We start from the raw sequence: 25,538 nt of genomic DNA, 5'->3' as shown, positions 1-25,538 counted from the left end.
CATTTATCAAGTTCTTTGAGAGGGTAAGATACTGAAGATTTCAACCTTCAGTGGCAGTACCAAGGATTAAGATGATATTATAATGATAAATGGCTCTTAGGCCAAAGACAGTGACAATAGGTTTTGTTCAAAGAAAGAAAGGGGGAGGGGTAAAGTGAGAGAGGGAAGGAGAGAAGAAGATAACAAACACAACTGTAATTTTTTTTTTCACCTAAAAAAATAGTGTTAACAGGTATAAGCTTAAAGAACTCTGCCACTGGGGACTGGAAGTGTGGCCCAGTGATAGAGCCTTAGCTTAGTATGTGCAAGACACTGGGGTCAATCCCCAGTACACACACACACACACATAAACCAAGCAGAACTCTGCCATCATTGTGATTTTACTAGAATAAATAGTAAAAAAAAAAGATCAACAAATGCTCATTTAAAAAAAATTCTGCAATGAACATGTGCTCATTTTTTCCAAAATGATTCCACCCCCGTGAGCAGAACAGTACTGCCAGGGTCTTTCCCCACACAAATATAAAACTGACGAAAATGCAACATACATGCCCTTCATTCACCCATGTGACTATTGAATGTCATTGTATCCTATTTGAATTTTAATCTACAACCTGGATTCCCACCATACAGGTCTAGACTTTTAGCCACATTTTTTTCTGGCCACAGTTTACCTTCAACTGAAATGTCCTGAATGGCAAAGCGAAGGATGATGGTCCAGATCATACCCAGGGTCATCTTCACATTGCCGTCAACAATCTCTGCAGGTGAGAAGAAAGTCAACAAGAGAACCCATTCAGGACACAGCTCAATCCTTCAGAGCTAAAGGGAAACATTTATATGGAAAAACCAGCGTATGTTTTATAAGCATCACAGTGTTTCTGATCATAAAAGTGGTATTCATTACCAAGTGTAATGAATTCTTGTTAATAATAAATACAAAGCTTGCATACGTTATCATGAAAAACCCTCAGGAGTTTCCAAAGCTTTACAACTATACAAACTAAGGTTTAAAAAATCATCAAATTCAGAGAATACAGCCTCGTTTCTACCAGATCCTTCTTCTAGGCTGTGTGTAATGAGGTGCCGCCAGTCCTAGCTCCTGCTGGACTCTGTGGATTCCCAATCTCCCAATGAGAACCAGGAGGCCACGTCCTTCCTAGTAATTAGTTCTCATTATGAGTAATAGGGATGTGTGGGTTCTTTCTCACTCCTGTAACGGGTTTGAAGAAGATGTGATGCTATATTTGACTCTAACACTGTGGTAGGGAAGAGAGAATTCACACTGAGGTCAGTGGCAGGAAGGGCCCAGGCCCTCTCACCTTCAGCCCCGATGGACACCAGTTTCACCCCTTTGCTGGCTATGTAATCCAAAGCCTTATTGACGTTCGCAATCTTGTGGAACCGCATTTTGCCCCGGTCAGGTTTGGGCAGCCTTTCCCCTGTAGGATGAAGAGAGCACAGTGGGGCCAGAGTTACCCTTGGTGCAGAATGAAGATGCCCAAACTCAGAGCCCTGAGGATCATTTGAGCCCAGGGCCTTAAGACCAACCTGGGCAACATAGTGAGGCCCCATCTCAAAAAACAAACAAAAAACCCCAAGATGCCAAAATGCAGAGTCCAGGCATTCCTTAAGCAGAAATGATCACTTGAGTGTGTGTGACACTTTCCCAGTTTCTCTAAATTACAGGTAGAGGAAACGCTGGCCCAAAGCTAAGTAGACCAGCAGGGAGTCATATAGTATTAAGGATCTGCTGGAAGAGTCTTGTTTGGCCTATAAGCCAACCTTCACATGTGTAAAGAGAGAAGCCGATTCGTGTCCCTAGAGCATTTGCAGTTGCTGGCTAGCTGTTAGAGGAAGTTGAGTGGCCTAGTTCAAATCTCAGAGGTGGCTGCCAGGACTCGCCTTAGACACCTGGTTATGAAGATATATAGACCAGGGCAGACTTGCCATCCTCCTTCCCAGTCACACCACTCCAAGGGTGCTCCATCTAGTCCAAGTCTAGACCAGCCAAGTGAAACTAGGCAATCAGATGCATGGGATCTCAACTCACACGTTCAGAGCCATGCTAACATACATATGGGTGTTCTGGCTAGGACATGACTTCTGGAATGCATGCTAGCTGGACTAGAAGGGAGAGGGCGGTCACATAAATGTCATTTTTCTTCTCTTACTTTATTTCAAGGAGGATTGCATAAACATTATTTTAATCAGTCCATTTTAAACAGAATTCTCTCCTTTTTTTGTACAACAACAACAAAAAATTACTTCAGGCAGATTGCTCTTTGGAAAGGTTCCTTTGCCAGAATACCATGTTCTTGCCCAGCCAAGTTCAAAGGAAACTTCTGCTGTGATCATCTTTTAAAAGAGATGCTTACCTAGTGACTGCACATTAAAGTATAGGACTGGGGTGTGTACACCAACCTGAGATGACTTCCAAAAGCAGCATGAGCTTGAGGCCATTCCTGAAGTCCTCCTCGATATTTTCAATCTGAGTGCCGGCTTTCCGCAGGTGGGAGTTGCACCAGGCTGTGAAGGTCTGCAACGAAAATCAGACACAGCTGAGCACAGGCCCCTAGCAGACCCCTTCTTGTGGATGACATTCCACATCTGCCACACCTCAGAGGGCCCAAGAGTCTGCAGGGTCCAGGCCTTTCACAAAACAAAGGATTTATTGAAAAGAACTAGAAACCCAAGAGTAAGATTTTAGTAAAATTTCTTCCTTATGGACAACAACTCATTTATTTGCTATTCCGACTTGAGGATTTTCTGCCTCAGGTCAAAAAGGCCCCTGTTTACACCTACACCTTTCACCTTGAAAAATCTCTTTCATTGTAAGAAAAGGACTAAATTGGGATGTGCTTTATTCCTTGTATACAGCAAAAATAAGCTTGCTTGCAGAATAGATGCATAAATAATATTGAAGTAATGTTCAAATGTTTTTCTTTAGAGCAGAGGGTAGGCAACACTGTTCGACAGAAAGGAGAAGGGAGGAGATAACCATAGTCACTAATTATGAACAAACAGTTTATCTTGGATAAACAACAGTTTAAAGCTCTTAACTCAATTAAATGAATTTGTAGTACAGCTTATCATTTAAAAAGTAACAGTACTCCTTCTAGGAGCATATCCCAGGCCTGAGCTAGATCCCAGACTTCAAACATGACTAGAAGAGCCCTGCCAGAGAAGGGCTTCCAGTCCAGTCATGTTAACAATTACCAGGGTAATCTGCAGCAGAAAATGGACTATATATTGGGGGCATCCAAAGTCATTCTGTTTATTTTTCAGTTTCTTTTAACTTGGCTTCAACTTGTGTACTATTTCCTGCCAAAACCAGATTAGGAATGCTTCTAGCAGCTGCTGGCTAAGAATGCAAACTGTCCCCTTGTCTCCTGACAGCTGCTAGACACAGGAACAAAGTGCCTGGCACATTAAGCTTGGGGGAAGAAGGGAGGGGAAATAAATAGGATTCTCTGCTCAAGAAGAGAAAAATCAACCTCTTAAAAAACAGGCTGCTTCCAAGTAAGTTAAGGAAAAAGTCAAAAGTGTTCACAAAAATGACTTTCCTGGGTAATAAAGAGGTTTTCAAATCTAATAGTCATTCATTTCAAGAAATATGTGGTAATGTTCAATTCAAGGGCAAAAAGAAAATGTAGGCATTTTCTTAAGTTTATAGTAATAAACTTTGCCCTGAGAGCCTAATGGAGTGAGTTTCCTGAGACACATCAGAGCTTTAATTGGGTCTAAGCAAGGGAGATGCTCCAGATTCACCCCCAATCAATGTGGCAGGCACTCACAAGTGGCTATGCAAATTTTAATTAATTAAAATGAAATGAAATTAAAAATGTAGCCCCATGTTGCACAAGTCATCTTTCAAGCCTTCAAGGGTCGCTTGTGGGGTAGTTTAGCTATAGAATATTCCCACCATCACAGAAAATTCTACTGGACAGCCCTGTTCTAGAGAGCAAAGGCTATTTTCTGAAGATTACTGTAAGCCTCCACCACTTATTTGTTTAAATACTAATTTTATGCATTTACTTTCTGCATAGATAAAACATTTTATTGGTTCAAATCTCAAGTGGAACAGAAGGGTATTAAGTGAAAATCCTTCCTCTCACCCTTGTTCCCCAGCAACCTAGTGCCCCAGAGAGAGCAAAGGGCACCTTCTGCTTCTGTAGCCTTCCTATGCTATCTGTGCACATACACGTTTTGAAACCCTTCAAATATGGTATTGCATCTTGTTTTTATCCACTTAAAAGTATGGTGTGGAGACTGTTCCATTATCAGTACAGATGGCTCCTATCTGCAGTTGCCTCGTATCCCACACTACTGTTAACACATTTCATGTAACAGGCTCCCTATGGATGGACACCTGCATTATTTCCAGATCACTGAGTTCTTACAGTGAAAAAACAGGCTCCGTTTTCCATAAGCAAAACTACTTACTGGGTGTTTTTTGTTTGTTTTATGAATTGACAATATCGAGACTGATTATATACCTGGTCTTATGGGAAAGGCAAGAGGATAGCAGGTTGTAATAAAAAGGAAGTTATTAGCAGAAATAAAATATAATGAATGAACATGCACAGTTGCTTTTACTTAGATTCTACTTTAAAAGCAGCTAAGATTGCTGAGGAAAATCACCATACTTTATTTAAGTCTCTTTGAAATAATCATATCAGAGGTTCTTCTGGCCACAACCCCAGCACTGCTCACAAAATCAACACCGGCTTCTGGACCCTCACAACAGAATTTTGTGGAAGTCTGTCTGTCACTACCTTTTATAGGTAGCGACAATGAAAGAAATTCATTATGGGTAATTATTCAGTTGTACAAATCCAGAGGATAAATTCAGTCTAAAAGGTCACTTGATTTAATTAAGCATAATGAAGTTCCCCACCGTAAGAACTTCTCCTGAGTGCCCACAAAGGTGGTGACTAACCGACTTATACACAGAATAAGGACTCTAGCTGCTCTGAGATAAAACTGCTTGCAAAGAGGCCTGTGCACTCTGAAAAGGAATTCTAAGTTTATTAGAAGGTTTAATTTTCATATCCTATTTACAGTTTTAATTACCATGGCCTAGAGGGGTTGTTGCTATACATTTCCCCACCCGAAGGTTCAGTGAAAAGCCTTTGGACTTGGAGGAGACAGAAACAACAGTGGCAACAAGACCACACATCACCTGAAAGCTTCTTTGGGGACTTACTTGCTGTTTGAATAGCATCTTTAATTCCATGAAAATGCAAATGAGAACGAACATGGGTCCTCAGAATTGGGGGGGCAGTCTCCTTGATTCAAACCAGACTGCCATTTTCTTAAGGGAATTGGTGCTCTATGGACGAGGAAAGAGGCCAATGTCTCCCCAGCCCAAAGTCCAACCCAGAAGCTGCCCAGGTGCATGGGAGACCTTCCGACATCCTCCCTTGTTTTCCAACTCAGACCTTCCTCGACTTCTCTAGTCCCCCTTCCTCTGCACCTACTGAGAAATACAAATGCCATTAGCAACTCAAAAGTGTAAGCATACGAATGTTTCAGAAACACACAAAGAGGACCCAGAAGAGGAACCATCTATCACCAGCAAGGAAAGACAGGTGTTTCTAGTCCCTCCCAAGAAGCTAAAACAAAGCTGAGGAAAGAGTCTTCAAGTCACAGAGAGCAAAGAAGTGCAGTGGCAGACACTGTCTCACTGTGTATGCCTGTGAGACAACTGGAGCAGACAGAAGGATCTCCTTCCTAAACATAAGGAATCACAACCCTGAGTCACTGGCCTCCACAGCCTATACAGCCTTGCCTAAATGCAGACAGCAGCCCTCCAGGCACAGGGAGAAAAGTAGAGCCAAGGTCAAGGCTATGTTATGGTGATTTTAATAGTTTGCTCTCATTTGAGAAGACAGAAGGAAGCCCAGACCATCAGCAGCCTCTGCCTCTGTTGTATTCCTTACTGTGCTCTAGAAGTCCAGAAAATGTTCCTCAAACCCCACACCCCCACATATGTAGTGATTGAGAAGGACATCAGCTGAAGGCGTTTCCCAAAATATTCACTAGCAAGAACTGCCAGCCCCAGTCAATGGCAGGAGAGGCCATTCCATCTTCCATGAAGGACTTACAAGCAAAGTCCTTAATCCATGGGCACTAGGAGACCACTGCTTTCTCAAAGTGAAACTATTTAACGGGACAATCAGCACATGTGCTTAAAGTAAAAAGAACACTGTGTCCTTACTGAGCCAGCTGGGATCAGCCTGTAGTTCAGCTTCTGTGCATTCACACTGGGTCTCTTTTTATGTTAATTAGACCATTGGCATCCCACCTATTCCACAGGGAAAAGGTGCAAAAGATATTTAAGAAAAATGTGTTACACTTGTGATGATTTGTATTATTCCTTTCTGATCACACATGTGCACAATTTCACCTGAAAGAGATTACCTGGGTACAGAGACAAAAGATCAGCTCTAAGGTTGACCATGGTCCTCCGAAAGTTCCGGTTCACATACTTCTGTCTGCAGGAAGGCTCTAACCCTGGAATGATTCTGAATAATCGTCACCATTCCATGTTCTCTAAGCAAAAATTCTGGCAACATGTCTACAAGTGTCCTTTCTTCTTCTTTAGCCAGGTTTTTCTTTAATAATAATTACATATAATATTCTGATCACATTTCCTAAGCTAAAAACACTTCATCTTTTCTGAATGAGATGAACTGGGGTCAGCAGCACAAAGGCCAGCTGTCAGAAAGACAGCCTGAAGAACCTGACAATCACAAAACTGCACTGTCCATCAGGTCAAAACGCCTGGGGGCTCTAAAGTGATCTGTGATTTTGAGGTGCATATCATTTACTTTCCTCAGGGAATCAAGCAGCCTACTCAGCGGTTCTGAGCCTGCCCTGACTGACATTCCTCCTGGCCTGCACCCTGTGGCGTGGGACCACGGGGTTCCTGAGAGGGAGAAGGGAGAACAGACGGAGCCTGGCGCAGCCTGCACTTGTGGCTCAGAACTCAAAGTCTATTTCTGACTCTGACACCATGAAATGATTTGTCCTCCGGATGCTGATACTCTGGTGGCTATTAAAAAAAAGGGGGAGGGGACAGTCGTTGCCAGGATTAGCATTGTGAAATCATTCAACAGGTTACCAAGAGGAGAAGAAATACAGAAGTCGGCTGGCCAATACAACCCAGAGCACAAAGGTTCTGACCTCTCACAAACAACTATTAGAAACCACAATTCTATTAAACCGATTTCCTCAAAAATGCTCCATTTACTTTTCTATTTTTAACAACCACTGTAATAGGGTCTTCTTTTCTACTTCACAAATTCTCAATTTGCCAGGATCACTTCTAATCACTTTCCTGGTTCATTATAAATATTGCAAAGTAAGGGGGTTCTGGAAAGCCGCCCATGTATTCAGAATCTTCAGTGAAGGTCAGAGAGGAAGGTCAGAGATGCTTCTCCAAAGTAAATGTGTTTTCAACCTTATCATTAAGAAAGGAGAAGACTGCCCTCCCAGACACAAGTGGCCTAACCTTCTGAGTGGGGAGAAGCTCCTGATTTCCACACGGCTACTAGCAGAGCTGCCTGGATAACCATAAAACTCCACACCCCTCTGCCCACCAGAAAGGCCCTACCTGTGCACATATCACACAAGGAACAGCAGGGGTGATCTCCATAGATGCTGCACTGCTAATCCAAACCAACAGGCCCATCCAGAGTGACATCAGAAACCAACAGTAGAGCCTCAAATTTAAACACTCAGACACCCTACCATCTTAGAACACATCCAGCACAGTGTTTCTGCTGGTCTCTACTCAAACATCCAGGAAGTCTCTGGACACAGAAGCAACTCACAGTGATGACAAAACATTTACCATAATGAAGATGGAATTCCAAACCTTCAAGGCTTCAGGTGCCCAGGTATGTGTGAATATACCTTTCAACTATTCACATAAAATCTTAAAAATTTAATCAAAGCAAGGCATATCCAAATTGTAGGAGGATCCTGCATGCACTACAATCAATTCCCAGGATGTTCTTGGACTCTAACATTCTCATAACTTACATTACCAGGCATCTAGCTATACTGCGGGCAACCCTTTTATTCTCTGCCTACAAATCTCTGCTTAATCTCTAAAGATCTTGTTAGATAACATGGACTGAGACAGCTCAGTTTATACAGTGGCCCTTAAATCTGCAGCCAGGCCTTGAGACCAGCTTAGTATGGAGTATGCATGTCAGTACATCTCCTGTTGACCTATTCTACCAGCTCTCTCACCAGTATGATGAATTATAAGACTTAGAAATACAAAAGAACAGTGAGCAGTAATGGCAACTCAAAGAAACTTAAGGTGCTATGGGCTTTAAACAGAAAGAGAATCAAGTCACTCCAGAACTTTATTTAGGTAGGACAAGATCACTTAGAAAAATGCAGACAACCTCTAGGCACGATGTAAGCCTACTTGAGCATGGGACACAGCCCACCTTCGATCACTTTGCTCATCAGCACAATCCAGACGATGCTGCTGCAAAGACACAAAGGAGATACAATAAGGTCCAGATCCAAGAAGCCAGAATGCTGCCAGGTCTTTATCGTCTTCAGACTTATCACCAGTGTACATGCCACTGTTGAGAACACACACACCATTTGTACAACATAACCTCCTCTGGATAAAAGGTGCTCAGAACATGAGATTTAGCTGGGGGAGTAGGGTGTGTGTGTAAAAACAACTTGCCCATCCTTAAAAAAAAAAACAAAAACAAAAACAAAACTTTATTACTAAGTGACAATCAGGACTTGGTTCATAACACACCAGGTACAAAGAGCCTTAGGAGGAGCCCTGTACAAAGGCAAGTCCTACAGCACTCCGCTGCAAAAGGAAGGCCCACAACTGGCTATCCAGACTGTCAGATGCCTGCAAGCACCCACATCATGAAAATGAACACAGTAGTCTCTACGGGTGCCTTGTTCTCCCCTACATCACCCAGAGAACCCAGCTCCTAGCAGGGGCATTTAAATTCACACAACACACACAGCTAGGACCTGGTTCCAATTTTCTGTAGTTCAAAGTTTAAACTGTCATAAACAAAAACTTTGATGGTTAAAAAAAAAAAAAAAACAAATACTGCTTTTAACTTGAATTCCAATGCTAATGACAAAGACAAATTTAATTAACCAAAAACTAGGTAAGCGAAAAAAGAGGCAGTCTTTTTGTCCTACTGATTTAACTCCAACAAACTGAATCTTCAAGCAGGACTCAGGATTTCCTTCTATCAATGCCTAAGAATACCTAACAATCTCAAACCAAAGGGATAGGAAAGCCCACAACAGTCCAGAGCTTCCAGAGGCCCCATCCCTACTACCAGAGGAACATCCTAAGAAATGTTCCTCAAAATGACCCACATAAGCAGGCCGGGGTCTTTGTTTTGCGTTCTGGACAGTGCCTGTAACACAGTAGCATTAAGATCCTACTTGCTGGACTTTCTGGGAGAGATGAAAGAGGACAGCAATCAAAAAAAAAATTTAACCAAAAAGGAAAAAAGAAAAGACCAATAAGCTAAAAATGGGTTATCTATTCAAATTCTAGTTGTTTAAAAAAATTATTATTATCATGTCAAACTTGAACTGCTGAATCCTTAAATGTTAAGAAAGACTGTAAGCTTGCCAAAAAGAGAAATACCTTGCAAAAATAATAGGTAACCTCCCTGCTGAGGGTGTCTAAAGATAGAGTGGAGCTAATGGATGATGCTTTAAGTGGGCAGGTTAAAGATGGCTCTCCCGGCACTTGGGATGACACTCTTACCAGGCCATATTTGAATCACAAATTCTGAGCCATCAACTTCAGCATTCCACTGCTGGCCTTCTGAGATGATCTAGGTGTAGACCATGCATTGCTCAGAACAGAGAGGAGACAAGGGCTCAGAGGGTGGGGGTGGGCATGAGGGGTCCACAAAGCCTAGTCTAGGCCAGACATTTTTGGTTTGAGGAATGACCTCTGGTATGTGGAATCATCCCCAAAACTTCCAGAAAGGACAGAACAAATTAAAGCTCTGGAATCTGGAAAGGAGAACAGTCAAGGAGGCCATACAGAAGGGAAGATGTACTGCTCTCTAAATCACAGGTAACTTACAGCAGTACAGACCACCTCTGAACAGACATGCAGGGGACAACCCTCTCTCTACCGCAGTAAGTTTGCACATCAGGACATTCACTTTAATATTCCTGACCTCTAAATGGGTCTATTCTCTGGATACTCTTCTCACTAACTGTAAGTTCTCGTTAGCTTTCTCACTAATGAGTTAAGTACCAGCTTTAACACTATTCACCCTTATATTTGTATGAGAGCAGCAATCACACTTTTGAGAATCTTCTTCTAAGGGAGTGGGAATAGGAAAGACAGTAGAATGAATCAAACATCACTTTCCTATGTCCATGTAGGAATACCCAAGCAGAGGAACGCCACATGTGTACACCAAAGGAATGGGGAGTTATATTCCATGTATGTTAATATGTCAAATCCAGTCTACTGTCATGTATAACTAAAAAGAATAAAAGAAAAAAAATCATCTTCTAATACTTAGTCTTTCTTCTAAGGGGAGGTCAACATTCGAATTAAGCTAAAATTAATTTACTATATTCCAGTCTAAATTTTGCCAATTTTGATGAAGAAGATAGTGATACACAAAAATGATCCACAGAACTAACTGAAGCCTAGCACTTACTGATCTTAAATTACAGCTTGCCTCCCATCCTGAGGAACCAACAACTGTCCTGGGTCGCACCTTACCACATTCCTTTTCAGTGTCAAACTCTCCATTTAAAACTGAGCATGTGTCCCTGTGTTCCCTCTGATACAGATCACCATAAATAATAATGCATTTGGGTTGATTTTTTTAGCATTTTTCTCTATTTCACAAAGATTGTACATTTATCAAGAAATTGAAATATTTCCATCTGTTAATTTTCTCCCTGTTCAAAAAAATTCCTATAAACATTTTATTACCACTTACAGGAGACCTTATTACTCATTCTCCTGATTCTTATTTTTCAGCTGCAATTACTCATCTCTACCTCTCTACAATCTATCAAGGATGTCAAACACTCTTGAGATGTGGATATCTGATGCTAGTTTCCATGCAAGACAACTCTGCTTCAATGCCAAGGAGAGTTTGTAAATCCTCAAAACAAGGAAAAAAGCCACTACAGCACTCTCTCTTCTAAAGGAGAGTTCCCAAATATCTTGGTGAAACCCCCCTTTAACTGTCAAGTCCAAAAGAGTAAAGACAAGAAATATGTAGATTCTTCCCAAACTATTTTAGGACTGGAAGCATATGTTAAACTAACCAAATCAAATGTCTTCAGAATCAAAGTCTAAGTCATTCTTGCTCTAGAAGGTAAAAAAGAAAAAGAAAAAGTAATAAGCTCAAAGAACCACAGGAAAACTACTGGTGCCTGGTCCCCGAAGCTTAAAGAATGCAGAGCCTGGCTTTGCCACTAGCTGGGTGTTCTGCCAGCTCACACCTGCCTCCCCTAAGCAGGCACAAAGGACATGGAGAATTCCTCTGGGGACTTTCTGGTAAGCAACCATATTAAGGCTCCCAGCAAAGAGCCCTCCATATGATTGATCCTGGGCTGTGCTTCCCAAAATAACCTGTTCCCTTGGAGCCTGGGTAATTATGCACAAGACATGGCTCAGTGACAGGGCATACCCCACTGCTGCTCAGAGTTGGGCTTCAGTATTGTACTTTCCTCACTCTCCTCTTGAGCGTGAATCATGTTTAAGGAAAAGCACACAGTTCCCCCTCAGGCCATCCAGCAACCAGGGAAGTAGTTTGTACAGCAAAATAAATATTGTTTAATTCAAGTTCACCCTACCGTTACTATTTTCGGGGACCTAAATAAATGGCTGCCTACAAAGAGGGAGGGATACGTTCACTTAGAAGGAAGCAGCTCTCGTAATACACCCTATTTCCTGCACTACACCAGTCAGGTGCATCGGCTCTCTCCTCACATGGGGAGAACTCTGTGAACATATGGCAAACCTGGGAAGCTGGGCATTCCCAAAGTTCCTGCCGACTCCACACAAGGAACGAGGCCGGGCTTCCCCAGCAAGAGGGCTCATGCTGCCTGGAGAGTGTTCATGAAAACATAGATCCTACATACCTCGTGTCCTGGGCCACTCCAGCAGTTACAGTATAAAACACAAATGTGTGCTTATACACTATGGCACAAAGCAGTCTGGTGGGCATATCGCCAACTCTGCTTTTCCCTTTAACAATTTCTTCTCTACTTATTCATTCCTTATGCAGCCATTTAAAAATTATCTCAGGGCTGTGGGTGTGATTCAACAGCAGAACACCTGCCTGTCAGGCATGAGGCTCTGGGTTCAACTCCGAGCACCAAAGGAGGGAAAAAAAGTAATTGAGGAAGGTCCATAAAACTTGTTGGCCTAGATTCACAACCTTGTCCCCTCTGTGGTCTTCTGAAATTTTGCTAGCTAGCTCCTAACTGTGGACAGGGACTACTTAAACCGGACATGACCCAGCAAACTTAGCTTTCTGAAGCTTATCACTCAATGAAATGCTCAATGAAATGCTAAAGATTTCTAAAGTTTCATATTAAAACCCCTACATCAACATCACATTTTAAAATCCTAATGCAGAAGTGACACACTGTCTGAGAACCAGGACCACAGAAGAGAAATCCTTCTGCGTCTCTAACATCCAGTTACAGCAAGAGAGCCACTGACACAGTTTTCATACGAGGGATCTCTGACACAGTTTTCCCTGCCTCCCTACCCAGTCCTTAAAGGACCCTAAGGGCAACTGTGGCTTAAGGAAAAACACCTCATTAAATATGATTTTATCAAACAGCAAATATACTTATCATTTCACCCCCAGATTTTCAAGTGCATGAACACAGAAATAAACTCTTCTAATTTGGCAAAAAGCCTGAAACTGTTAGAACATAGCCAGAGACCTAACTTGGGTAAGGGGTTCAGATACTGAAATATTTATATTTACTTTGCACATCTGAAAAAGTGCAAAGTAAGTATCCTTAATGTCTGGCACAAATTAATATCACATGGTATGAAATGTGAGTATATTTATAAAACCTTAAAAATAAAAAATATACATATAAAATATCAAAATTATAACAGAAACCCACATTTAGAGGGTGACCTGGGCCCCAGGAGGCCTCCAGCAAGATGCGTGGTCCCATATCCCTCCAGCCCCTGGGCTCATCCCTCACAGCAGTCTGCAAGGCTCATTCTATATTATAAGACTCATGAATTAGGACATTCAAAAATACCTGGTATGGGCTGGGGTTGTAGCTCAGTGGCAGAGCTCTTGCCTCACATATGTGAGGCACTGGGTTCGATCCTTAGCATAAAAATAAGTAAACAAAAATAAAGATATTTTGCCAATGTATAACTAAAATAAATAAATTTAAAAAATTGTCTCATTTCTATAAAAAAAATACCTGGTATGTATACTTGAAATCTCACTTCACCAATATCTACATTTTTTGAAGTTCAGTACTTCAATACAAGACAATACTTTGAGAAAGGGCATCACTACTCTCTGTATGCATTACCTGGGTGACAGCATTGACCTTCCATAAGGCTGCCGTGTATCGCTCCTTGGAACAGGTGACCTCAGTTTGTAGTCATCACTGGGTCACTTCTGAGAGTCAGAAAGTTGCTATATAAAATCCTTTGGGACAACAGCCACAAACAGGATTGTTCTGAGCAAACCAGGACATGGGGTCCTTCAACCTCATTTCATCTCATAAAGAACAGGGTCCTGAGAGAGGACGTTCCTTGCACAAAGCCATGGAACTGTTGTGCTGCTTCTCATGCAGTTTTTCATCTTTCAGGATCAGAAGGAATCTTGCAAGGAAAAAGATGGCCCAGAACTGCTGCAAATATGTCCCCATCTCTTTTCTGGGGCCACTCTGACACACACGTGTCTAAGAGGGTGAGGGCCTGTTTTGTGTGTAATCACAATCTCCAGAAGCAGTCTTAACCAGATGAAAAATAACCACTCATACAGAACCATTTCCACACCTGTCCTGTTTCCTCTCCCAGGGATGGAGGAGGAAAATGATGCAGAGGTACCAATTCAGCATCCTCAGACATTGTTCCTACCTGAACAAAGTCTCAAATTCAGGCTCTCCTCAAAATAGGATCAAGAGTGGTCAGAGGTGCTAAGAGGACTGATCCTCAAGCCTGACAGAGGGTAGGGTGGGATCAGAGGGTCCATCTTCTCAGTCCTCTTAACATGCAGCACATGCCCTGAGAGTACCAATGCCCAGAGTGCACAGGGCCAACCTCCACATCCACAGGACGTTAAAAGGCCTGGCTTTTGCCCAAGTGTTTTATTAACACGGCTCTACCCTCTTTTCCTACTGAGTCTGAAATTCACCAGAATCAGACAATAGGGTTACAATCCTTAAAAAGGTCTCTTTCAAAGTACTGGTGATTCCTGAAAGGCAGGTCTTGGAAATCTCAACTTTTTAGGAATTAAAATGTAAGTCAAAGGCATGAAAAATCACTAGAATGGGACGGACAGGGCCAGTGCCCGGGTGGGGAAGGGAGCATCCGTGCAGAAGGAAGCACAGGCCCTAGGGAGGAGCCAGGCTTTCCAAACTCAGGGTAGAGAGTCCCCACTGCTGCTCTTTTTCATGGAAAGCATCTATTAGCCACAAAGGCTCTGTTCCTTTCACAATCTGGCAGCCCCAGCTCCCCAAACCAAGCTCCTCACCAGTTTCCTTCAGAGGAATTTCTTACTTTCTCTTAGCTTTTGTGGGTGCTTGAACATTTCCATAATGAGAAGTTAAATAAAAGCAAAGCAAGATTTTTTTGAATGTAAACTGAGTTCCTGCTGCTGCCACATCCATACTGGCTAGGCTACATCCCCACAGAGCTCTGATCTGGTGGCACTCCTGCAGCCTGGCAGGGGGCCTGTGGGGGCAATGCTGGTCTGTGCCCTCACCTGAGAAGGCAACACGGACACCTGGCCTCTCGACTCTGACTTCTTTCAGAACTGCGTAGGACATACAGCAGCTAACTCCACTGATGTGCCCTATATGGCTGTTCCCGACACTCTGCCTGGGTGGCTTCTCTGTGGCCCTTGCCATCTCCTCTGGCATTTCTGGTGGACAAAGCAACCCTTAGAGCTCCAGCTGGAGGAAACCTTTGAATGAAAGTATGCACCAAGCCTCAAAGCCCAGGATTTTCATTCCCTCAGATGTTTCCAGCTGACAAGTTGAGAAATTAAAAATTTAGGGATACACAGAAACTTCCACAAAAGCAGGACAGTTCTCATAAGTAAAAAAGTAGGAATAATAAATTCCAGGCCTCTACTCTGGGCTATTGGTTATAAATCTGAGTAGAAAGTAACAAACAGCCCTGAGTTCAATTCCCAGTACCAATCCCCACACATATAAAAAGAATGTAGCAAACAGAAGGTTAGTGGTTCAAAGCCTGGCCCCTGGAGTAAGCATCCTGGATCTGAAGTCCAGTTCTATCACAGACCAAAAATAAGCAATAAAATAATGAACATCTTAATTATTTTATAAAACTTCAATTGTGATTTGGAGCCTTTCAAAATTTAGACAAATCCTCTACATTTTCCAGCTACCACTTCCCAACATCAACCGCCACTGGGCAAGTTACTTAGCATTCCTAGCTAAAAAATGAAGATGACAAGGCTTATCTTTCACAATTATTTTGAAAATCAAACAATGTATTGGGTTAAAATAGTGCCTGGAAATTCTCAGTAACAGTTGCTTCTCTGCTTTACACAGTGAATGGTTTGGGATACTAGGGATGATATGCCAAAATCCCTCCCACACATACCTTTTAAAAATCCACTGGCGAAAATCCTACATTAAAATATCACTTTTACTGTCTGAGTGGAATTTTTCGTGTACTGGTGTTACATTAAGGGGCGAGAAATCCTTCTACTCCCAAATTTAACATAAAAAGCCAAAGTATGCAATAGAAAAATCAGTCGCCCTATATTTCATAAAATTGCAATAACAAGAGAGAAATATTACAGTCTCTAAAATGTAAAATACAGTTTGCATATTTCCAAGTGTCATTTTTCCCTGCAGACTCTGCCTCCCCTCAAAAATGTGTTTGCTTCCAAATTAAAAAAAAAAAAAAAAAAATCACTCTCTAAGGGTAAATATCTAAGCTGATTATAATTCTGTATGTCTTTCACTGTTTTCATGACTGATATTCTCAAATACCCTTAAATAACTGTTTTTTAAAAACCTTGAAGCAAGACACCTAAATGAGAACAATAATTATTTCCTTAATTTCACATATGATAAAATGAAAGAAGGAAAATCTATCTTGGAAAAAAAAAGAAAATCTATCTTGGAGCTTAATTCTACCCTGGGAATAGTTAAGATGAAACATTTGATTTCTCTAGTAACCCTACAAACTTGTAGTGACATCTTCCTCAATAAAGCCTATCACTGGCCATTCCAAGTGCAGAAGGATATTATGTCACAGATTCAAGCACATCACCCTAAATAACTCCTTACAGCTTTTTGCTTCCTTTGAAGGTATAAGTTGCCTATTGAGCTAAAATACACCCCATTCCACAATGCCAAAGCCCCTGGACTTCTGTTCCAGCGACTAATGTAACTCAAATGCCAGATCCAGGCTGACTGGCAAAGTTCTAACAGAATACCAAGGCAAGACTTCTCCAGAAAGAAAACCAAAGACATTCCTGACAGCTCAATTGGTTCCAAGATGTCTAATACATGCATGTTTTCATCCAGAAAAGCAAGGCTTCCACATTCAGTTAATGTCACTGCTTCCTCCAGAGTCCTCTATTTTTAGCTCACTCTGGTACCTTCCTGGTAAATTCTCTTCCATTTTTCCCTCCTGTAGCATCAACCTCTACACATATGCAGATAACATCTTTACCTAAGTCTCTAGCTTGACCTTCCTCCAGAGTACTTCCATTGGGTATCACGCCCTCCATTCAAATCCCTCATTTTTAACCAATCCCCACACTCTCCTGTTTCCCCCAAATGAATACCAAAGGCATTGGAATAAGGATAAAAACTAATCAGAATTCAGTTTTACAGTCTGGATGTTTTGTGGTATTGGTTGAGGACTTTGAATATACTTCCACAATAGTGTTAAAGTGGTTTTATTGGGTTAAACTATAAGAAATTGCAATCTGGGAAGTTGAAATAGCATGGAGAATTTCATATGGTTGCACCTTATATAAAATATCTCCAAATTCTAATCAAGAGCAATGATATTGCACACCCTCTAAATAATTATCATTCTCACATCTTGTTTGACTAGCATGAAGCAACCTGAATACTCTTGAAGAGGGCTGGGCATATAACTAAGTAGTAAAGCAACTGGCTATTGTATGTGTGGCCCTGAGTACAGTTCTCCCTAGTACTGCAAAAACAAACCATCCTTATGACTGAGAAGATGGATTTCTTGATTAACCTTTGCCATCTCAATCACAATTATCTATGCAAAATTCAACTGTAGCTTCATATTAAATATTGCTCCCATTTGCCCAAAATAATCTCACATTCACCAATTTGTCCATTTGGTTCTCAAAAACACTAAAAAAAAAAAAAAAAGAGAGAGAGAGAGAGAGAGAGAGAGAGAGAGAGAGAGAGCTTTAGCAAGTTAGAATGCCTTTTAACAAAAAAGTCGTAATGGACACCAAGAATAATCTACTTTCAATGTACAATCATTGTGGAGATTATGACTAATACATTTACCCCCTGGCAAAATCAAACAAAACAGGTTGACTCTGGGGTCCACTCTGGGGGTACGTATTAATGCTGCGCATGCGAAAACTTCCCCAGGATGGCACACTCACCCTCCACGACTGTGGAGCATACCACATCTTCAAAATTTGTTCATGTTTTCATATACGAAAGCACAATTTTAAATTTATATTTATCTGAATCATAAATGAATTCTGAATTTTAAATAGGTAAAGATTTTCAGTATGGAAAAAAACAGTCATTTTAAATCAAATTTAGGTTACCAGAACTTTTTGAATAAATATAACGACATATTTTATTATAATTTAAATAAATCTGCATGTATGATATTTTTCAATTCCAAGAACTTAAAATTCCAACTTTTTAAAAAAATAAATGAGCAGCTTGTCTCTGAAGGCTCAGTATTAAAACAATCGAGTCAGAGAATTTTATTACTGTGAAAATTTGAGAAAATAAGAAAACATTTCTTTAAAGCATCATACAACAAGTATAAGATGGAGTTAATACATTTATAGCTCAAGGAGTTATAAAGTCTATAAATAAAACCTAATTGTTTAATATTTAACTTCAAAAACTAATCATACTGAATTTTTTCCAGAAAGGTGATTCATAAATCCTTCAGTCAACTAATGTGAATGAGAAGCACCAGGACCACAGAGCACTATGGTTCCCAGTCTGGCAGGCCCAGGAGCACAGCGACAAGGGGCTGTGTCCTGGGAGGCAGGCCTCTAGAGAAGGGGGTACAGAGGGAGAGGCCCATGGGGTGAGGAGCCAGAGCTGTGCAGAAGGCAAGCTGGTAGGAGGAGCAAGGGTGAGAGGCAGCCTGCAGGGTAAGACCTTGAAGAACCTGCAGGAAAGACTCAGCAGACAGGGGCAAACATAGCTGGTCTCAGGCTCCAGGACAGGTCAGAACCTTCCCTGAGGCAGTGAAGAACCACAGAGGTGCCTTAAGCAGGCAAATACCAGGGCCCAGCTTGAGTCTTCTCAAAATCGTTCTTGCCAGCATGGAGGAGAAAGGGCTGAAGACAGGCGGGATTACCGGGAGAGTGGCAGAACAGGAGACCACCAGGCCTGGACAGAGAATGCAGAAGGCCTGGCAGCACACATAGGAGGAAGGCAGGTCCAGGACTTGGGGAGGCCATGGCTGGCCCCTGTGGGAGAGAGGCAGGTGTCAAGGGCACTTCCAGGTCTCTGGCTAGATGCCTGGGAGGACTTTCCCATTCTTCTCCAGAGGTCCAGCAGGAGGGGCGCCCTGGAGCCCTACTTCCTCCTCTCTGTGCTTCTCACCTTCCCCAAACTTGAACTTGGGTCAGCTCTCTAAGGGCCAGAATGGTGTCAATTCTCTTGCCTGGCCCCTCGAAAAACCACAATAAAGGCCTGCATGAACAACTGTGCTTGCTGTGCTCATTTATATGTCACTCCTCCACAGGACTGCAGGTAAAAACACCTCCTGGTTTCCCACTTAGAAAACTGTGGGGTGGGTGCATCTGGGTGTGTGTGAACAAAAACTCTCCTCAGCCTTCTCAGAAAGACCCAACCTTTGCACATCAGATGCTCCTTCCTTTGCAATAAGTCTAGCAGAGCACCTAGCAAGCTTTCCCCTCATCTTCATTTTCTGTTCTTTCTGGAAGAATCAGTGCTGTTCCCAGGGAAACACAGTGAGTTCTGACTGTCCTCCAGCGATCCCGCAGGAACTCCTCTGCACATCAGGGTGGCTCCCGCCCACTGCAGGCTGCGCCTGGCCTGTAGGTGTCTCCCAGCTGTGGTGGCTGAGTATAGGACTTTTGACAGTTTTCTGAGGCTGCGTCAATTAAGGTTTCCAGCCTAGGTCCAACCCCTCCCTCTCTCATGGGAGATCTTATTTTGGATTCAAGATTCTTACTTGGTGAATCTGATGGAAACAGCAGGGCCTACCCCAGGACCCATCACAGTGCCCTGGACAGGACGCAAAGACAGAGTGATTCTTCCTCATCATAACCGGTGATTCTCCAGGACACCATGTCTGACAGTCCTTGGGGTGAGCATGGAGGTTTCCTGAGGCTTGAATGAGATTCTGCTTCTACCTTCTGCATTCTCTGTCCAGGCCTGGTGGTCTCCTGTTCTGCCACTCTCCCAGTAAGCCTTCCTGTCTTCAGCCCTTTCTCCTCCATGCTGGCAAGAACGATTTTGAGAAGACTCAAGCTGGGCCCTGGTATTTGCCTGCTTAAGGCACCTCTGTGGTTCTTCACTGCCTCAGGGAGGGTTCTGACCTGTCCTGGAGCCTAAGACCAGCTATACTTGCCCTTGTCTGCTGAGCCTTTCCTGCAGGTTCTTCCAAGGTCTTACCCTGCAGGCTGCCCCTCACCCTTGCTCCTCTCCTTTGCCTTCTGCACAGCTCTGCTTCTACCTCTTCCTCTGCCCTTCTCTCATCAAGAACTTTGTCTGCCCACGAAAACCTCTCTCAACCTGCAGCCCTGCCTTCACATGCTTGGGACTCTGCCTCCTCAGCATGGTAGCACATTTCCTGCACCTGGTGATGATGTGTTCTGTAAATACTGAGCTTCCCCTCTGGACAAAATCTCTTGGCGGATCAGCAGACACTGCTGCTTGTCAGTACCACCATCTTGAGTGCTGGGCCAGGAGCTCTACCAGAAGGACCACGTCAGCCTGACCAGATCCATCAACGGCTTACTGTGGAACAACATGTGCTTATCTGATCTTTCCACAATCCCTCGGATCACTCTCAAATGGACACCTTCCTTGTCACCACGCCTACTGTCCCCTCCTTCTAATCCTCACAGTGTGCCCATGGACCTACAGTGGTTCCCCAGCTTCAGGCCCTTCCCATGCAGACTGATCCTGAAACAGCAAGCTCCTGAAAGCATGGCTCCTCCCAGCTCCAAAGACCTCTGCACAGCCTGCAGAAGGAGTCTGCGCCACCCTGGCATCCCAGGCCCACTGTAACACAACTCTGTCTTCTCTCTAAATTTGACTCTGCATCTTTGGCTCCACGAAGCCTGTCTGCTCTTCACACTTCCTCAAACTCATCAGGAGCCACAGACAATCCAAGAATACAGACCTACACCCCTGTAAGCACAGAAAGAGGTGGCTTCGGTGACCCAAGTCAGCCCATGTGGCCGTTGGGTTACTTCCCTCTACACGCCTCTGCACTTGTTGCGTATCTGTGTATGAGGGAGGCGTCCTCATCAGTGCTAAAGGGGTACATAAACGTGCTGTATTCCACCAACCAATCCCTGCCTGCCTCCGAACACAACAGGTTTCTCACACTTTTTCTCTAACCAAGAAGGCAGTTCCTCCTCCTCCTCCACTCAGCCAACAGTGCTCACTCGAGGAGGGCTGTTCAGACCTACACCCCTGTAAGCACTTCCTCATTATTGTTCACCCACGATGATTATCCTTGTTTGACCTCCTATCATTTTTATTCTTTAGACAATCCAGCACTTAATATTAAACAATTTCTTATGTTCTAAGTTTTTTATATGTAAATCCAATCTTCAAAGGTACATGGAAGAAGAGAGGGCTAGAAAGTGATTTTTTTTTTTTTAATGGAAAGAGTTTCAGTTTGGGATGATGGAAAAGGTTCTGGAAACAGACAGTGTGATACAATAATATGAAGGTACATAATGCCACTAAATTGTGCACTTAAAAATGGTTAAAAAAATGGTAAAATGTTTTATACATTTTTACCCCAATAAAAAGTACACTGCAGTCACTAAGGACCAATCTTTTACTTCATTGTCTCTCACAAACCCAAGTGAAGACCTTATTATTATTAGATCATCTGACAAAATAACAACTATTGCTGCACACAAGGTAATAATGTTTGAACATTGATGGATTTATGTAGTGTATAAAGCCCCTTCAATATAAATCAGTTCATCCACTGGACTGAGACAAAACCCATGAGATAAGAAAGACAGGGTTCTACCTTTGTCTCCTAGCTGCTCAAATCAATAATCAAAAGGTAGAGGGACTCAGCTGTGATCACAGAGGACTAGTCAGAGCTGAGAGGCATGGGGATTTCATGAGAATCGTCTGGATCTTGTGAATCAACAGCTTGTTGTTGATCTAGCTACACAACATGAATCTTTTCTCCCAGTTAAAACTCAGGCAAGAGCATGCATCACTAGCTGAGAGCAGCCTCAACCATGCCCCTTTAAGGGGCAGCTGCTCCCACAGAACACAGAGGGGCAGTCACCAGCTCTGTGTGACCCTGGACTCACGGGCAGCTCTTCCTGCATATACACACTGCCTGAGCCAATGCAGCTGGGAAGGCCAGCCAATCAGGAAGCTGCCCCAAGGAGAATGGGCCACTTCAACGGGGAAGGTACAAAACTTGAACCTCTGGGGGCACTATGAAGATCAGTCAGAACTCAGAAAAGTTTATCATGGGGCCATATACAGATTAAGATGTAAAGACCCTTTAGGTATGGAAACATAACTCCTTTCACTTCCTGCTTGGTTAAGAACATGTAAATCAGCACTGCTACTCTGACAAGGCACCTCCTGTACAGGCTTCCATGGAGGCAAAGACAGTGCTCCCTCATCCAGGGGAAGTTTATTTCTAGACTTCAATGCTCCAGAAGCCAGCGGTCCACGCTGGAGACAGCCTAAGTTACCTGAAATTGATGTCCCTAAACTGCATCCTGTAGGGCAGAAGATTCTACTTCCAGTAGTAAGTCCAGCATTTCAGTCTTTTTTACTACTTAAAGTGCTGCCCCCTTGACACTGCAGGCACCCTTCCCCTGTCTGTGAGCCGTATGAAAGAAAAGACAATTATCTTTACAAGCACTGTAAACAGCCCTGCCGCGTGCACTCAGCAGCCCCTGACAGATGAGGTGGGCACTCAGGATGCCTCTGTCTACATGTACTAAGTCCAGCATCCTCTGGAGGATCTTTTGTGAACAGCACAACACTTTTACAAGTCCTTCTGCTGCAAGGCATTCCATATCAGGGAGCAAGGATTACCATAGTCCGCCAGACTCTCTGAACTGTGGGTATAATTAGGCACTGTATCCATTAGAGCCCGCGGACGTCATCAAGTGCCACCAGCATTTGTTGACAGATCGCATACCCAGCATATCACTAAATGGCAAGTGTGGAGAAGGTAGCCCACAATAGAAACAATGGCATCTTGTGCTCTCCATGTTCCAACAGTGTGTCTCATAGGACATAAATAGAGGCCACCCCTCTGGCAGTATTGAGCTCCTGGTTCCACATTATTCCACTGACTTGAGCTGATTCTATACCAAAAGTGGAGAGAAAGTCTCCTGTGGATCTGTTCAAGTCTATCAAAGTTCCCCTACCCTAGCATCTACAACATTTTATCTACCTTAAAAATGAGCTTTTTAAAACTTTCCAGAATTATTTTGCACTGAGATCAGCAAGTATGTTTGCTTTTTCATAACACACTTTACTTCAAGTGCTAACAACAAAGTCACACAGGAATCCCAAACCTAAACAAAATAACAATGCCATTATATCCAAAAATACTGTAAATATATTAAAATTAAATACAGCAAAAGACACTTCAATGTGACATTTGGATATGGATATTACCTGTCACTCACAATCATACTATCTAAAAAAATCAACAGAAACCTCTGGGATCAAACTTCTATTGTAAAAAATGACAGCCTGTCCTGTTCCTTTGCTATTTTGCTATTTCCAGTAAGAAAAAGCCATCTTTGAAATAATATAGGAGCTGTTTTTTTAATCCACTTAAAAAATGCATTAAAAACTGGGAAACTTAAAAAGAAAGCAATGCATTCACTGTTAAAACTTCTTAACTCTTGCTGACCTTTGATGCATGGTTGCACCCAGACAACTGCCCCAAATCCTCAGGCCACGTGTTGCCGTCAGAATGCACCCTTTAAAACTGTGGAAAGCTAGAAACTTAGTTGTTCTTTTCAGACTCAACTTCTATTTACCCTTCTGTCTCTTGTTTCCACAGGATAGTAAAAGGCTTATGAAACTAAGACAGAAACTGAAAGATAGCTAAATAGGAGCTTTACAATAATAATGGTAAAGGCTATTTTCAGAGAGAAGGTAGACAAGAGAAATCGTGTTATAAAAATAGTGCTTGGCTATTTGATAATTATCCAAATATGGGACTACTCTCTTTCCAGCTGTCTGTGGGGGGAGAAGGGCAGGCTGCATGTTTTCCACCATCATGTATTCATATCATACCATCAACCACAGTAGATGCTACAGAAATTGCCAGGCACCTGTGGTCAACACAGATTATCCTCTTAAAAAGCATGCCCTTAAGAAGAAAAACCACCTTGTCCTGTACCCAGAAAAACAGGAGGAGAAAGCACAGGACACTTGGCTTTGGCCATGATGCTGTTATCATAAGGCTGGGTTAGCAGTTCTCTGACCTCATGCCTGACCAGCCAGGCTCTGTGCCCAGCCAAAGAGGAGGCAAGGTTTAGCCCTTTGGTGCGCACCCACTATTTGTTCTCATCAAGAGGATCAAGAAGAAACGTTGAAATAGTAGAATGTTCCATTGGGCCCCAGAGAGCACCAACCAGGATGGGCAGGGAGCGCTTGGAAGCTGGCTGACTCCTTCATCCCTGTGTGCTTACCTCAATGAACTATAAATAGAGTGTGAATAATTTTTACTTGACTGCTGAACTCTAGGGTTCTATAGCATCCCTCTCCAATGAGGCCCAAACACTAAATAACTGTCCCTGACTCTTCAGGGGTAGCCCTGCGAAAGCTGGGACCAAGGTGCTGTTCCTCTGGCCCTGTTATTGGGGAGAGACTGGCTTGAGGCGAATGGACACAACAGTATAGTATAACCCTGTGGCCAAGTAAAGTATAACCCTGCGGCCAAGGTCACAGACTCAAGGCGGTGAGGGAGTCAGCAGCAGACCTGGGACTCTCAGATTCTAGACTGATGCAGGCTGGTGTGAGAAACACACAAAGCACTGTTCTTCCGTCAACGTTTTTCGGTTTGCCACTCTTATGTCATTTAAACACACACGTTTCTGTTTCTCTATTTCCAAACACACACACACACACACACACACACACACACACGTGTCCAGTGCCCTGTCTCTCCCTGGACATATTCTCCTTTCTGATGGCGAGCGGGGCTGCAAGGACACAGGACAAGTCACCACTTCCATAGGGCGCCCTCTGGCCTGCTGACCTTCCTCTGCTGCTTCTCCCAGGCGGGGTCCAGCAGCAGGTCGCGGTCCCATTCCTCCTCCTGGATCATGTACTCATCGTCGTCGTAGACGTAGTTGTACTGCACGCCGGGCTCTATCTGGTTCATGGCGATCGGGGCTGGGGCTGCGGCGCGGCGAGGGGGCGCGGGTCTCGACAGGTGGTCGGAGGGACGCTCGGAGGCGGGTGGCGACCTTGCGGCTGCTCTGGGCGGCTTGGCAGGGCGCTGAGTCTCAGCACAAGTACCAGCTCGGGCTGGGAGCAGCTGCGCGCCGCTTAATAGCCGCGCCGCGGGTCACGTGCGGCCAGCAGCCCCGCCCCACTGCGCACGTGCCGCCAGCGGCCCCGCCCCGCCCTCCCGCCCTCTACGCACGTGCTGCCGGCGGCCCCGCCCCGCCCAGCCGCGCACGTGCCGCGGGCTGAAGCAGCTCCGGTGACCCCGCGTCGCCGCTTCCCAGCGTGGTTCTTGAGGTGCCCCGCGAGCCGCCGGCCCACGCTGCCACCCTCTCCTGCTCCTTCCTGGCTCATGGCAGGTGGCCTGCGGGCGCCTGAGCCGGCCCCCCGGGGTGGGTTTGAGTGGGCCTGGGTCTCCGAAT

General features: G+C 43.6%; 1 protein-coding gene across 1 annotated transcript in view; it reads right to left on the bottom strand.

The window, feature by feature from the left end:
* Actn2 (actinin alpha 2) overlaps positions 1–25,202 on the bottom strand; it is a 60,993-nt gene extending 35,791 nt beyond the window's left edge. The window contains exons 1-4 of the mRNA XM_076832234.1: positions 24,926–25,202; positions 2,425–2,539; positions 1,323–1,442; positions 675–761 (exon numbers count right to left, since the gene is read on the bottom strand). Of these exons, the coding sequence (XP_076688349.1) occupies positions 675–761; positions 1,323–1,442; positions 2,425–2,539; positions 24,926–25,051 (448 nt within the window). The 5' untranslated portion in view covers positions 25,052–25,202. The remainder of the gene's footprint in view (positions 1–674; positions 762–1,322; positions 1,443–2,424; positions 2,540–24,925) is intronic.
* Positions 25,203–25,538: the final 336 nt, after the last annotated feature.

This window comes from Callospermophilus lateralis, chromosome 13 (genome assembly GCF_048772815.1).
Source record: "Callospermophilus lateralis isolate mCalLat2 chromosome 13, mCalLat2.hap1, whole genome shotgun sequence".
Lineage (NCBI taxonomy): Eukaryota > Metazoa > Chordata > Mammalia > Rodentia > Sciuridae > Callospermophilus > Callospermophilus lateralis.
The sequence above is the reverse complement of the archived record's forward strand: the minus strand, read 5'-3'. Positions and strand labels throughout refer to the sequence as shown.